General features: G+C 41.1%; 1 protein-coding gene across 1 annotated transcript in view; it reads left to right on the plus strand.

The window, feature by feature from the left end:
• The first annotated feature begins 5701 nt into the window (after positions 1-5701).
• The window catches only part of LOC118398372 (solute carrier family 22 member 16-like), a 54438-nt gene continuing 44757 nt past the window's right edge, over positions 5702-15382 (plus strand). Inside the window, exons 1-2 of the mRNA XM_035793640.2 lie at positions 5702-5827; positions 9566-10048. Coding sequence (XP_035649533.1) covers positions 5784-5827; positions 9566-10048 — 527 coding nt within the window. The 5' untranslated portion in view covers positions 5702-5783. The remainder of the gene's footprint in view (positions 5828-9565; positions 10049-15382) is intronic.

Genomic DNA, 15382 nt, shown 5'->3' on the forward strand with positions numbered 1-15382 from the left:
TGAGTCAATGTAAACTTCTGACCCACTAGGAATGTGATGAAAGAAATAAAAGCTTAAATAAGTCCCTCTCTACTATTATTCTGACATTTCACATTCTTAAAATAAAGTGGTGATCCTAACTGACCTAAGACAGGGAATTTTTACTGAGATTAAATATCAGGAATTGTGAAAAACTCAGTTTAAATGTATTTGGCTATGGTGTATGTAAACTTTGACTTCAACTACATATTCTCTGAAAAAAATATCTAGAGCTTATGTTGGAGACAGACAGAGTGGAGAATGAGGTGAGCCCTTCACATCTTTACAAGGAGCCACTCCCCTGCCCTCTTGTCATTCTCGAGCATGATTCTCTTCCTCACTCTCTTAGGAGCAGGGAAATGCAGTGATATACATCTCACTCATATTATCAAAGAAATGGGGTTACGAAAGTCAACTTGAGTTCTCTTTCAAATACTTGTTTCGATGTATCACATATGGGGATTTGGCCAAATCCTGTATCACAAACATGCTCTCCGAAGCCAGGGTAGTCCCAACATCAGTAACAAGGTCCGGTCGGATACCGTAGAAGAGAGAAGGGCCCACCCTCTTAGTTCAATCCAAGTAAATTGCCTAAACTCTTGTTCAATCCAAGTAAACGCGCAATCGTGCTGTCACGCCTTGATCTGTTTCACCTGTCTTTGTGATTGTCTCCTCCAACCTCCAGGTGTCACTCGTTTTCCAGGCCCTGGTCAACAATGTGCTCTGGGACATGTTGAATCGTTTTGTTTTTGTCTACCTCAACAACTCTGCTTGACCTGCAGCCATTCCCCCAGTACACACACTCTCTCTCTCCCCCTCCCTTTCAGTTTGTGTGTGATTGTGTGGTTGGAAACAGGTGTGCTGGAGTCAGAGCAGATCCCTACCAGCTGCAACTTGTTCCATTATCAAGACCTCTACAAATACTCAGTTCTGCCCCTTCCACTCTGCCAGATCATAATCTCTGCTCAGTCAGTTTATGCCATTATTATTATTGTTCAAGACCCCTTTACCCTGTTGTACCTGTTTCCCTGCTTGACGCTGTTTATCCTCTCACTGCAGTTTTGCCGCCCTGAATCTGTCAACTGTTCCACATCTCACCACCCTGCTACCCTGTTCTGGACTCACCACACCACCACTCCCTTGGATTACCCTCCGGACCTATTTACCCTGTCCCAACCCTGCACACTCCAACTTCAGCCTCCACATCTGGTTTCCTACAACTCATCCAAGCTTCACCGGAGCTGTGCTCCATATCTCCCTGTGTTACAATAAATACCTTGGTTCATTCATCTCTGTTTCCTCGTCTGAGTCTACTCTTGGGTTCCCCTGTGCTAGACACTAATCTACATGTCCTCTTGCTCAGTTGTGCACCGGGGCCTCCCACTCCACTTTCTATTCTCGTTAGTGTCAGTTTGCTCTTTTCTGTGAAAGGAGTAGTACACAGCATTGTACGAGATCTTCAGTTTCTTGGCAATTTCTCGCATGGAATAGCCTTCATTTCTCAGAACAAGATTAGGCTGACGAGTTTCAGAAGAAAGGTCTTTGTTTCTGGCCATTTTGAGCCTGTAATCGAACCCACAAAGGCTGATGCTCCAGATACTCAACTAGTCTAAAGAAGGACAGTTTTATTGCTTCTTTAATCAGAACAACAGTTTTCAGCTGTGCTAACATAATTGCAAAAGGGTTTTCTATTGATCAATTAGCCATTTAAAATGACAAACTTGGATTAGCTAACACAACGTGCCATTGGAACACAGGACTGATGGTTGCTGATAATGGGCCTCTGTACGCCTCTGTACAGAGACTAAATATAGTTTACACGTTGTCCTATAAGCCAACCCTGTCAGTTTCCTGCCTCTCGGATGCGAGCGCCAGGGTCGGCGGCAAATTCCATTTCAATTCCTAAAAGTAAACAATTCACCAAAACTGTTTTCAATGAAAAGAGAAATTTGAACTTCCAGAATTGACTGGAATTGAAATGGAATTCACCCCAACCCTGGCGTTGGTTTTGTACGTAAACATCTCGCCCGTATACAGGATACGTAGTGACATTAGTGCCACCAGGAATGTCATTTTAGTTCTATTTCTGGTGGTAGTAATATTAGCCAGTCTGTTTGTGCTCTCTTCCCAACTCCATATGGAACTGTCATGTAAAACATGGTTTGGCTTGACAATGGACTAGGCAAAAACAGAAAACAGACCTGAGACCAGGCTATAGTAATATCACTACATTAGAGGCAGATCTGGGACCAGGCTATAGTAATATCACTACATTAGAGGCAGATCTGAGACCAGGCTATAGTAATATCACTACATTAGAGGCAGATCTGGGACCAGGCTATAGTAATATCACTACATTAGAGGCAGATCTGAGACCAGGCTATAGTAATATCACTACATTAGAGGCAGATCTGAGACCAGGCTATAGTAATATCACTACATTAGAGGCAGATCTGAGACCAGGCTATAGTAATATCACTACATGAGAGGCAGATCTAAGACCAGGCTATAGTAATATCACTACATTAGAGGCAGATCTGGGACCAGGCTATAGTAATATCACTACATGAGAGGCAGATCTAAGACCAGGCTATAGTAATATCACTACATTAGAGGCAGATCTGAGACCAGGCTATAGTAATATCACTACATTAGAGGCAGATCTGGGACCAGGCTATAGTAATATCACTACATTAGAGGCAGATCTGAGACCAGGCTATAGTAATATCACTACATTAGAGGCAGATCTGAGACCAGGCTATAGTAATATCACTACATTAGAGGCAGATCTAAGACCAGGCTATAGTAATATCACTACATTAGAGGCAGATCTGAGACCAGGCTATAGTAATATCACTACATTAGAGGCAGATCTGAGACCAGGCTATAGTAATATCACTACATTAGAGGCAGATCTGAGACCAGGCTATAGTAATATCACTACATTAGAGGCAGATCTGAGACCAGGCTATAGTAATATCACTACATTAGAGGCAGATCTGAGACCAGGCTATAGTAATATCACTACATTAGAGGCAGATCTGAGACCAGGCTATAGTAATATCACTACATTAGAGGCAGATCTGGGAGCCACAACGTTTACATACGTTCCTCTGACTAAAGCGGGTGGCTTATAGAGAGAGAGGATATACATGAAGGGGTTAATATGGAACAAGCAGACCTCAGCAGATCAGATATCTACTACTACTACTAATATAATAATATATGCCATTTAGCGGACGCTTTTATCCAAAGCAACTTACAGTCATGTGTGCATACATTCTACGTATGGGTGGTCCTGGGAATTGAACCCACTACCCTGGCGTTACAAGCGCCATGCTCTACCAACTGAGCTACAGAAGGACCGCTAATAATACTACTAATAATAATGACCTAGCTACGACCTAGTAAGGCATAATAATCATTTTGGTTGGGACTATATTAATGAAGTAGAAAGCCATGCACTGTGTTGAAGTAAGAGGCAGCTTGGTGTAAACAGGCTTTAATGTGACGGACTGTGAGAACCCTGGACAACGTGATAAGAGCCAGATCAGATCTGGCCAAAAAGTACATAACTGTGTCTAAAAATACTTTTAAATACTTAATATTTGAGAAAAGACTGGGAAATAATTTTTAAGTATTTCCAAGTATTTTGAGGTGCGTGTGATTTAACTTGGTGGGTTTGCACTTTTGGGACTATTCTGTTGGTCCCATTGAATATGGCAAACTCAGTGTAGGCTACAGTACTGAAAACCATTGAATACAACAATCATGTCTCTGTCGCTAACAAATACAGTAATGGTTGGCAACTATAATTCACTCGAAAGGCAAGGCACTAAATGCAAATAAAGTAGAATAAATTGTCAATTTGAATTGTATCTTCAATCATCCTAAAATTCAAAGCCGAGTGAATATACAATTCAACTTGAGAATGTATGTTGGTTCAGCTATAGGCCCAAATGTTGAGCAAACTCACAATCCTATTGCCAATGGTTGACTTACTATTTATTGTACATTAAATCAACATATTTTTTACAGTGCTTTTGTGCCTCTATTGCAAGGCCCAAATGTTGAGCAAACTCACAATCCTATTGCCAATGGTTGACTTACTATTTATTGTACATTAAATCAACATATTTTTTACAGTGCTTTTGTGCCTCTATTGCAAGGCTCAAAATCTATCCTTCCTAAAAAAATAAGAGCACAGGTTGTGAGATCAAAGGTTGAGAGACTGAACACGAAAACCCGCAATTGGAAGAGGTCTCAATATAGGAAGCAGATGCTAGCAGATGAACAGGAAGTTTGACGTATGTCAGCACGAAGAACTTGTTAACTGTATGCTGCAAACCAATTTCCTGTCTTGGACAATAACAGTACTACTAGTACTACTACTGCTTATTCTAGTACTACTTCTAGTAATACTACTTCTACTATTACTGCTACTTTAACTGTTGATTGTTGAGTCTGAAACATACTTGGCCGCTCATGGAAAGTAGATAGACATAACTTTGATAATCAAATATTATTTCAGCCATTTCCATCATAAAGCAGTAGCACAGTAGGCTATAGTACATATGTGTGCCAGCCAGGATATTAGGAGGGGGGCATGCAGAGATATTTCAATTTTAAATTCATATGGAGTCCAAATTATTGCCTCAGTGCTGTGTTAAGTGTTAAGTGTATATTAGAAAGGCTAAGTCCAAGTTTAGTGTAACTCTTAATACAAACAGAGTTGTATTAAGAGTAGCCAACCAGGGTAGGGTGGAGAGATACACCTGCGGCCCTATGCCAGATAGAGTTAACAGAGGCACGTTCTGCCTAACAATCATTCATTAATATGAGCTATGGATTATTTTATAACATATTATAGTCTGAAAGTGCCACAAACATGCTGCAGACACGCACATGCAAGCACAGTACACACACACCCGAACACACACACGATTTTCTAGTCACTTTTACCCCTACCTACATGTACATATTACCTCAATCACCTCAACTACCTCGTACTCCCAGCACATTGACTTGGTACCATTTAATTTAGCCTCATTATTGTTATTTTATTGTGTTATTATTTATTTTATAATGTTTTACTTTTTAACTCTCCCAAAAATGCAAAGGGCTCATAAGCAAGCATTTCACGGTAAAGTCTACAATTCTTGTATTCGGCACGTCACAAATAAAACGTGATTGATTGACACACACGGGACCGCCAGTGTGTGTCAGGCATAAGAAGCATAAAACACAAGCCTGGAAAAGGCGCAGGTGTGTGTCTGTGAGAGACAGAGAGAGACAGCGTCTATGAATTGGCGTCTATGAATGATTTATAACGTAGTAGGATAATTGATTGAGTGAATGTGATGTCTTTCATCAAAGAAAACAGAAGGACACTGTATTATTTTGGAGCGCTAGAATGATGAATCACTGGATCTCCGAAAGCAGTGAATTGACAAGGTGTTAGGCCTAAGTGCTTATCCGACTGATCAAAGGAAACATCATGGCTAGGCCAAATGTGTAACATTTTATCCATATAGCAGTGATAAAAAAATATATATCATGGAGAAAAAAATATGAAAAAAATCCCAGCCTACGGGGCTGTCAAATTCACCCTTGGCCACACTCTTGACCATAGTTGCGAAAAAAATGTTTCCTGTTAGCCGCACTGAGTGGAAATGTCCCCTATTCTCGCGCCCCTCCTACTCGGTGTTCAAGTGAAAGCCAACATTTACAAATTGTCAGTGGCGAGCCAGACCTGTCAACGAGTTATGAGCGTGGAGCGTATATTCGATGAGTTTGGACACTTCAAAAGGTAGGTTACCCGGAACAATACACGTTTATTGCATTGAATCAGTATATCCTTGCTATCGTAAACTATAAGAATGTGTCCTGTTCAGTCGACCACCCTCCATAGGAATATGATGACCGTATACCCTCTTGTAGTCAAGAGTTTTAAACGTTTTTTTAAATAGCTCTATGGGGATTATGGTTATATTTATGGTTAGGTATGTTTCTTTCTCTCTACACACAAAATGGAGCGGCAGGGTAGCCTATGGGGTAGAGTATTGGACTAGTAACCGAAAGTTTGCAAGTTCAAATCCCTGAGCTGACAAGGTACAAATCTGTCGTTCTGCCCCCGAACAAGCATTTAACCCACTGTTCCTAGGCCGTCATTGAAAATAAGTATTTTTCTTAACTCACTTGCCTAGTTAAATAAAGGTAAAACAAATAAAAAATATATAAAACAAATGCAGCAGCTTTCTTCCTTCTTCAAGTGCATTGCATCATTGACCCGTTAGTAAAATTCTATAAACATTCTCTTTTAGAATATATAAAATGTTTTCATTCTCACTATGCAACCATAACACTTGATGTACACCTACTGTATAGTTAATGTTTGGATTGTTTTGCATATGAATAATATTTTTTTGTTAGGCTACTTTATAAGAACGCATTTATCAATTATGTTAGATAGTAACGGTTTCATTTCTTTGATGCATACTAAGACTTTTCTGTAATTTCAACGGGAAAACACTGTAAAATGCGTGGTAAAATACATTAAATGTGTTTTACAGAATTATTGCTGTATATTGCATGGCACTATGGGTAAGATGCTGACAAATATTGTTATTAACTGAAATTGAAAGCCTCCTGTAAAAATGACTTTAACGTACTGTATTGCTTTACAGTAATAGTTTATGCCTACTGTAGATTAAAATGTTCCGTTCCAGGCACCAACCTCATGCCGGGTGAAACGCATGAAGCAGACTATTTTAGTAAATATTTTCTTCAAAAGGCACTTGCACATCTGAGCTATCTTTGTGCAGGTGCATGGCAACAGTTAAACAAGATGCGAAAAAATAAGAAACCCTCACACTGCTCTTGCTAGTATCATTGCTCTTTATTAAGCTTTACTACGTATCGGCTACCTAAAGCGTAATAAAAGATACCTAAAATTTAATAAAGAGCATTGACACTAGCAAGAGCAGTGTGCGTGTTTCTTCTATTTTCTCAGTAAATATCTTCTTGAAAGGACCGTGAAATGGAAGAATATTTTCAGCAGCTGCTGACTTCTCTCTATTGGATGCTCTCCTGCCCGTTTTGTGTTTAAGCGCCCATGAACCTCCTTACCCCGAATAGGTGTGTCCCTATCATAGATCTAGGAGTGTACCCAATCCCAATTTTAATTTAAATCTCCATCTCTCTCTTTGTCCCTCTCTTCCAACACCCACACACACAGGCACACAATATGTCTTGAAATCGTGTTGTCATTATGCTCTTCTTTGTTTTTAGAGTATTATAAAATAAAACTAACAGCTATGTACCATATCAATTATTTACACTATATTGCCATCAATTGCAACGCACTCTGGGTGATTTCAGAGTAACTGGTCAATTATACCATAAATTCCAGGAAAATGTATTTACATTACTGTAAATAGGTACTGTATTGCAAATGGTACTATAATTACATCCCTCAGAATACAGTACACTACCGTATTTTTGGAGCACCAAAAACCTTTTGACCACTAGTGGGTGCATGGTGTTGCTGTTTCTGGCCCATAAACATATTTCGTGTCGTGCCTTGTAAGAGGCTACATTTGTTGCACCGGTGAGTGAGAGTGCTGTACCAATTTAACTGATATATGGTAGGAACATTTTATTAAAGCTGCAATATGTAACTTTTGGGAGACCTGACCAAATTCACATTGAAATGGTAGTTATAGATCTGTCATTCTTATTGAAAGCAAGTCTAAGAAGCGGTAGATCTGTTCTGTGTGTACTATTGCTATGCTTCCCTGTTTTTATGTTTAGTTTTTGCCTCTTTCGCTTTCAATTTTGTACACCAGCTTCAAATACCTGAAAATATATATTTTTTTAATGCAAAATACATTTCCCAGTGGTTTAGATGATGGTACAATGATTCTCTACACTATATTTGCTTGATTTGTCACATAAACTAAAATTAGGTGAACTAATAGAATTTTAGCAACCGGGAAATGGCTGAGCGATTTCTGCATAGTGCATCTTTCAGGTCACTAAATGTAGAAGTTATAATAAATACCAAATATTCATATAATATATATATATACATATACAGTTGAAGTCGGAAGTTTACATACACCTTAGCCAAATACATTTAAACTCAGTTTTTCACAATTCCTGACACTTTATCCTGTTAAAAATTCCCTGTTATAGGTCAGTTATGATCACAACTTTATTTTAAGAATGTGAAATGTCAGAATAATAGTAGGGAGATTTATTTATTTAATCTTTTATTCCTTTCATCACATTCCCAGTGGGTCAGAAGTTTACATATACTCAATTAGTGTTTGGTAGCGTTGCCTTTAAATTGTTTAACTTGGGTCATACGTTTCGGGTAGCCTTCCACAATCTTCCCACAATAAGTTGAGTGAATTTTGGCCCTTTCCTCCTGACAGAGCGGGTGTAACTGAGTCAGGTTTGTAAGGCCTCCTTGCTCGCAAACGCTTTTTCAGTTCTGCCCACACATTTTCTATAGGGTTGAGGTCAGGGCTTTGTGATTGCCACTCCAATACCTTGACTTTGTTGTCCGTGAGCCATTTTGCCACAACTTTGAAAGTATGCTTGTGGTCATTGTCCATTTGGAAGACCCATTTGCAACCAAGCTTTAACTTCCTGACTGACGTCTTGAGATGTTGCTTCAATATATGCACATAACTTTCCTCCCCCGTGATGCCGTCTATTTTGTGAAGTGCACCAGTCCCAGCCTAGATTGGTTCTCAATTAGAGGCAGCTGTTTATCGTTGTCTCTGATTGGGAACCATATTTAGGCAGCCATCTTCTTTGGGTATTTCGTGGGTTATTGTCTATGTCTAGTTGCCTGTGTCTGCACTTTTGTATGATAGCGCCATGTTCGTTTTGTATAGTTTGTTTAGTGTCTGTCTTTATTAAAAGTATAATGTTTTCACATCACGCTGGTCTCCTCACTTCAACGAACGTGACACACGGGCCATAGTTCCATGTTACAGTGCTTGTTTACAGAAGACAGACAGAGGACATAGGCTGCCACCTGTGCTAATTAGCTATCTAGCATGCTCCGAACACCTGTGTGTAGGTGTAACTGGGGAGGAAGTGTAGTTTGTCAGCTGGAGGCACACAGCATATGGATCTGTGCAAAACCCCTACATTAAGTGTATATTTGATTTTACATTTTTATTTGAACTATTCTTTCTCGCTGATATGAAAGATAAACGTATATAAGCATATGTTTGGAAAACCGTTTTGCAAGCGATGATTATTGACATTTATGAATGTTAAAACAGCCTCAGGATTGTAGTTCACACTTGTAGTACACAAGCAATGCCCTGAAAACCCTTCTTATCCATAGGGTTAAGCATCCCTTCTGTAAAGCTAAATTACAGTATTTAACTGGCAACTCTGCTACCAGTATAATGCTGTACATTTACAGGGCAAAGTTTTACAATGCAACTTCCTCATGTTATCCTTTTATTGAACCCCCTATATTATACTCACCTCTCTCCTTCTTATCCTCCTCTCCGCCTCCTAGGTTCCAGGCATGTCTGTACTTTGCTGCTGTCTTCCAGGCCATAGCCTGTGGAATCCACTACCTGGCTTCCGTGTTCCTCGTGGAGAGGCCAAACTTTGTCTGTGCTCCGCCAGGTAACATCACTGACGTCCTGTATGGGAACCACACTGGTGCTTCCCTGGAGGAGGTGCTACCATTCTTCAAACCGGCGAACGGGCCCATGGTCGTCCGAACGGCTGTGGGCCAACAGTGGGAGCTTAGCACCTGCCAGCGCACTCAGCGGATGAACCCTACAGACTTTACCTACGAGCAGGTCGTCAACAGGACGACGGAAAAGTGTGACGGGAACTACCATTACGTGTACGACCACAGTGAGGTGTATCAGAGCATCGTGACGGACTGGGACCTGGTGTGTGACAGGGAATGGCTAGCCAAGCTGTGTCAGCCCACGTTTATGATGGGGGTGCTGGTCGGAGCACTGGTGTTCGGGGACATCGCTGATAGGTAAGAGTAGCTCTCCTCACCTACTTAATCCCAAATATGGGGATCATGTCTGTCCCCTGCGGTGTCCCTGTGCCCTGGAGCACCTTGATAACTGGAAGGGTGTCATCAATGGTGTAGAGCAATTTGTTTTATGTGAGGGAGAGCAAAATAAATAAGTAAATGACATCATAATTTCCTCAATCAATTGGTATGCATTATAAAATATGCTGATGAGAAAATATTCAACTATTCAGCTTCAGCTAGCCATCCTAAAATCTCATTAGAAATTAGTAGGTGTTTATGGCGTAACAGTAACATTATAGGCCTACTCTGCTATGGTAATATATTCGGTTCTGTATTCGGTTTATGTAAATGCTAATGAATCATTATGTGATCTTGCGAAACATTGATTCTGCTTTGATTTAACTTTACTAAACAAGCACCATTGTGAGAAGTGATCATCTTCTATTTATTATAATAATAATAATAATACGTGATGAATAGGACTATTGGGCGTAGGCAATAGGTCTTGATGAGATAATTTTAAACAATTGACGCGCCCTTCGTGGTGCTGAAAGGACAGCGCCAGGGTCATGCAATGATGTTAAAGAAGTTGAACCAACTTTTGGTGCTGAAGGACAGCTGGAGGAACAAGTTTAGGAACAAACAACAATCATTTGCAGTAGGCTTATAGCCTCATAGGCCTGCAACTATGTGGCATAGCAATTTGTAGGCTTTAGTCCAATGTAAATACTGTCACACCCTGATCTGTTTCACCTGTCTTTGTGCTTGTCTCCACCCCCCTCCAGGTGTCTCCCATCTTCACCATTATCCCCAGTGTATTTATACCTGTGCTCTCTGTTTGTCTGTTGTCAGTTTGTTTTGTTCGTCAAGTTCCTGTTTTCCAAGTTTTGACCATTCTGCCGGCCCTGAGCCTGCCTGCCCGTTCTGCACCTTGTCACACCACACTAGATTATTGATTATTTGCCGGCCTCCTGTACTAGTAATAAACTTTGACACTGTCGTGAATTTCCCTAAATGTAATAAATACAAAATACATGCAGTTTAAAGTGAAACTTCACCGCAAGACACTATTTGGGGTGGTTTTCCAGTCTCCCTAATCATTATGAGCGATGAGAAAGTGTTTCAAACATAATTATGCCCAATAGCTGTGTTTTTTTCATTTGGTTGATTGAGCCTGCTGATCAAAACATTTATGGAGTCATGTTTTGTAGAATTTTTGGGGTCTTTGTGTTTCGCCAACTGCACGATCACGCGAGAAGATATAGTTGTCCTTGTTCAGTAGAGCCATTGGACTTTGCAGGATATCTACACTGAACAAATATATAAAACGCAACATGTAAAGTGTTGATCCCATGTTTCACGAGTTAAATAAAAGTTCCCAGAAATTGTCCATATGCACGAAAAAGTTAATTTATCTCAAATAATTTTGTGCACAAATTTGTTTACATCCCTGTTAGTGAGCATTTGTCCTTTGACAAGATAATCAATCCACCTAACAGGTGTGGCACATCAAGAAGATGATTAAACAGCATCATAATTACACAGTTGCACCTTGTGCTGGGGTCAATAAAAGGCCACTCTAAAATGTGCAGCTTTGTCACAAACACAGTGACACAGATGTCTCGAGTTTTGAGGGAGCATGCAATTGGCATGCTGACACCAGAGCCTCACAACCCCAAACCATGTGTAACCACACCAGCCCAGAACCTCCACATTTGTCTTCTTCACCTTTGAGATGCTCTGAGACAGCTGATGAAATTGTAGGTTTACACAACCAAATAATTTATGCACAAACTGTCAGAAAACGTCTTAGGGAAGCTCATATGGATGCTCGTCGTTCTCACCAGGGTCTTGACCTGACTGCAGTTTGGTGTACCTACAAATGCTCACCTTCGATGGACACTGGCACGCTGGAGAAGTGTGCTCTTCACAGATGAATCACAGTTTAAACTGTACCGGGCAGATGGCAGACAGTGTGTGTGGCGTCGTGTGGGCGAGCGGTTTGCTGATTTCAATGTTGTGAACAAAGTGCCCCATAGTGGCGGTAGGGTTATGGTATGGGCAGGCATAAGCTACGGACAACGATCCGCAATTTGAAATACAGAAATAAACACAGAAATACAATGACAAGATACTGAGGCCCATTGCCGTGGCATTCTTCAGCATGGTAATGCACGGCTCCATGTCGCAAGGATACACAATTCCTGGAAGCTGAAAATGTCCCAGTTCTTCCATGGCCTGCGTACTCACCAGACATGTCACCCATTGAGCATGTTTTGGATCCTCTGGATCGACGTGTACGACAGCGTGTTCCAGTTCCCGCCAATATCCAGCAACTTCACACAGCTATTGAAGAGGAGTGGAACAACATTCCACAACTCTGTGCGAAGATTCTGACTGGGTTTCTGACCAACGCCCCTACCTTTTTTTAAAGGTCTCTGTGACTAACAGATTCATGTCCCAGTTATGTGAAATCCATAGATTAGGTCATAAGGAATTTATTTAAGGTGACAGATTCTGTCATTGGAACTGTAACTCAATCAAATCTTTGAAATTGTTGCATGTTGCATTTATATTTTTGTTCAGTGTAGGTTGACTCAATTTCTCTAATATTTTCATTTTCTTGACTCATTTTCGCTTTGTAAAAACAACAGCCTACGGGAGCCATACTTCCTTGTTCCCACCCTCAAAGGCTTTTCAAAACGGGACTGGTACAAGTTTACAGGTTAAAAGGAGCTATTGTACCGTCTATAGATGACAATGTACCGTGCACTGTCTATTGAATGAATAGCCACAATGGCTGCTTCTGATGATTCCTCTTTTCAAGAAGAGCTCACACATCCACAGGGCAGTCCTCCACCTCATGAATTAGCTATTTATTGTAAAACAAACAATAAATAAGAAAATAAACAGACAAATTGAGCGTACAACTATTCACCCCCCCCCCCCTAAAGGCAATAATTTGTATAGCCACCTTTTGCAGCAATTACAGCTGCAAGTCTCTTAAGGTATGTCTCTATAAGCTTGGCACATCTAGCCACTGGGATTTTTGCCCATCCTTCAATGCAAAACTGGTCCAGCTCCTTCAAGTTGGTTGGGTTCCGCTGGTGTAGAGCAATCTTTAAGTCATACCACAGATTCTCAATTGGATTGAGGTCTGGGCTTTGACTAGGCCATTTCAAGACATTTAAATGTTTCCCCTTAAACCAATTGAGTGTTGCTTTAGCAGTGTGCTTAGGTTCATTGTCCTGCTGGAAGGTGAGCCTCTTCCCAGTCTGAAATCGCTGGAAGACTCAAACAGGTTTCCCTCAAGAATTTCCCAGTATTTAGCGTTATCCGATGGAAAAACATCCCCGCAGCATGATGCTTCCACCACCATGCTTCACTGTGGGGATGGTATTCTCGGGGTGATGAGAGGTGTTTGGTTCGCGCCAGACATAGCGTTTTCCTTGATGGTCAAAAAGCTCAATTTTACTCTCATCTGACCAGAGTACTTTTTTTCCCATATGTTTGGGGAGTCTCCCACATGTGGAGTGTACTGCTTAAAGTGGTCCTATGGACAGATACTCCAATCTCCACTGTGGAGCTTTGCAGCTCCTTCAGGGTTATCTTTGATCTCTTTGTTGCCTCTGATTAATGCCCTCCTTGCCTAGTCCATGAGTTTTGGTGGGCTCTCTTGGCAGTTTTGTTGTGGTGCCATATTCTTTGCATTTTTTATAATGGATTTAATGGTGCTCTGACCTGTCCCTGACCTGTTTGGAGAGCTCCTTGGTCTTCATGGTGCCGCTTGCTTGGTGGTGCCCCTTGCTTCGTGGTGTTGCAGACGCTGGGGCCTTTCAGAACAGGTGTATATACAGTGGGGAGAACACGTATTTGATACACTGCCGATTTTGCAGGTTTTCCTACTTGCAAAGCATGTAGAGGTCTGTAATTTTTATCATAGGTACACTTCAACTGTGAGAGACGGAATCTAAAACAAAAATCCAGAAAATCACATTGTATGATTTTTAAGTAATTAATTTGCATTTTATTGCATGACATAAGTATTTGATCACCTACCAACCAGTAAAAATTCCGGCTCTCACAGACATGTTAGTTTTTCTTTAAGAAGCCCTCCTGTTCTCCACTCATCACCTGTATTAACTGCACCTGTTTGAACTCGTTACCTGTATAAAAGACACCTGTCCACACACTCAATCAAACAGACTCCAACTTCTCCACAATGGCCAAGACTAGAGAGCTGTGTAAGGACATCAGGGATAAAATTGGTGCAATTACAGATAAAACTGTTGGCGCAATTATTAGAAAATGGAAGAAGTTCAAGGTGACGGTCAATCACCCTCTGTCTGGGGCTCCATGCAAGATCTCACCTCGTGGGGCATCAATGATCATGAGGAAGGTGAGGGATCAGCCCAGAACTACAAGGCAGGACCTGGTCAATGACCTAAAGAGAGCTGGGACCACAGTCTCAAAGAAAACCATTAGTAACACACTACGCCGTCATGGATTAAAATCCTGCAGCGCACGCAAGGTCCCCCTGCTCAAGCCAGCGCATGTCCAGGCCCATCTGAAGTTTGACAATGACCATCTGGATGATCCAGAGGAGGAATGGGAGGAGGTCATGTGGTCTGATGAGACAAAAATAGAGCTTTTTGGTCTAAACTCCACTTGCCGTGTTTGGAGGAAGAAGAAGGATGAGTACAACGCATGGAGGTGGAAACATCATTCTTTGTGGATACTTTTCTGCAAAAGGGACAGGACGACTGCACAGTATTGAGGGGAGGACGGATGGGGCCATGTATCACGAGATCTTCCAGCATGACAACGACCCACAGCCAGGGCAAATATAAGGAGTGGCTCCGTAAAAAACATCTCAAGGTCCTGGAGTGTCCTAGCCAGTCTCCAGACCTGAACCCAATAGAAAATCTTGCCCAGGGACAGCCCCGAAACCTGAAGGATCTGGAGAATGTCTGTATGGAGGAGTGGGCCAAAATCCCTGCTGCAGTGTATGCAAACCCAGTCATGAACTACAGGAAACGTATGATCTCTGTAATTGCAAACAAAGGTTTCTGTACCAAATATTAAGTTCTGCTTTTCTGATGTATCAAATACTTATGTCATGCAATAAAATGCACATTAATTACTTAAAAATCATACAATGTGATTTTCTGGATTTCTGTTTTAGATTCTGTCCCTCACAGTTGAAATGTACCTATGATAAAAATTACAGACTTTTACATGCTTTGTAAGTAGGAAAAACCTGCAAAATCGGCAGTGTATCAAATACTTGTTCTCCCCACTGTATATACTGAGATCATGTGAAAGATCATG

Source organism: Oncorhynchus keta, chromosome 19 (assembly GCF_023373465.1).
Source record: "Oncorhynchus keta strain PuntledgeMale-10-30-2019 chromosome 19, Oket_V2, whole genome shotgun sequence".
Taxonomy (NCBI): Eukaryota; Metazoa; Chordata; class Actinopteri; order Salmoniformes; family Salmonidae; genus Oncorhynchus; species Oncorhynchus keta.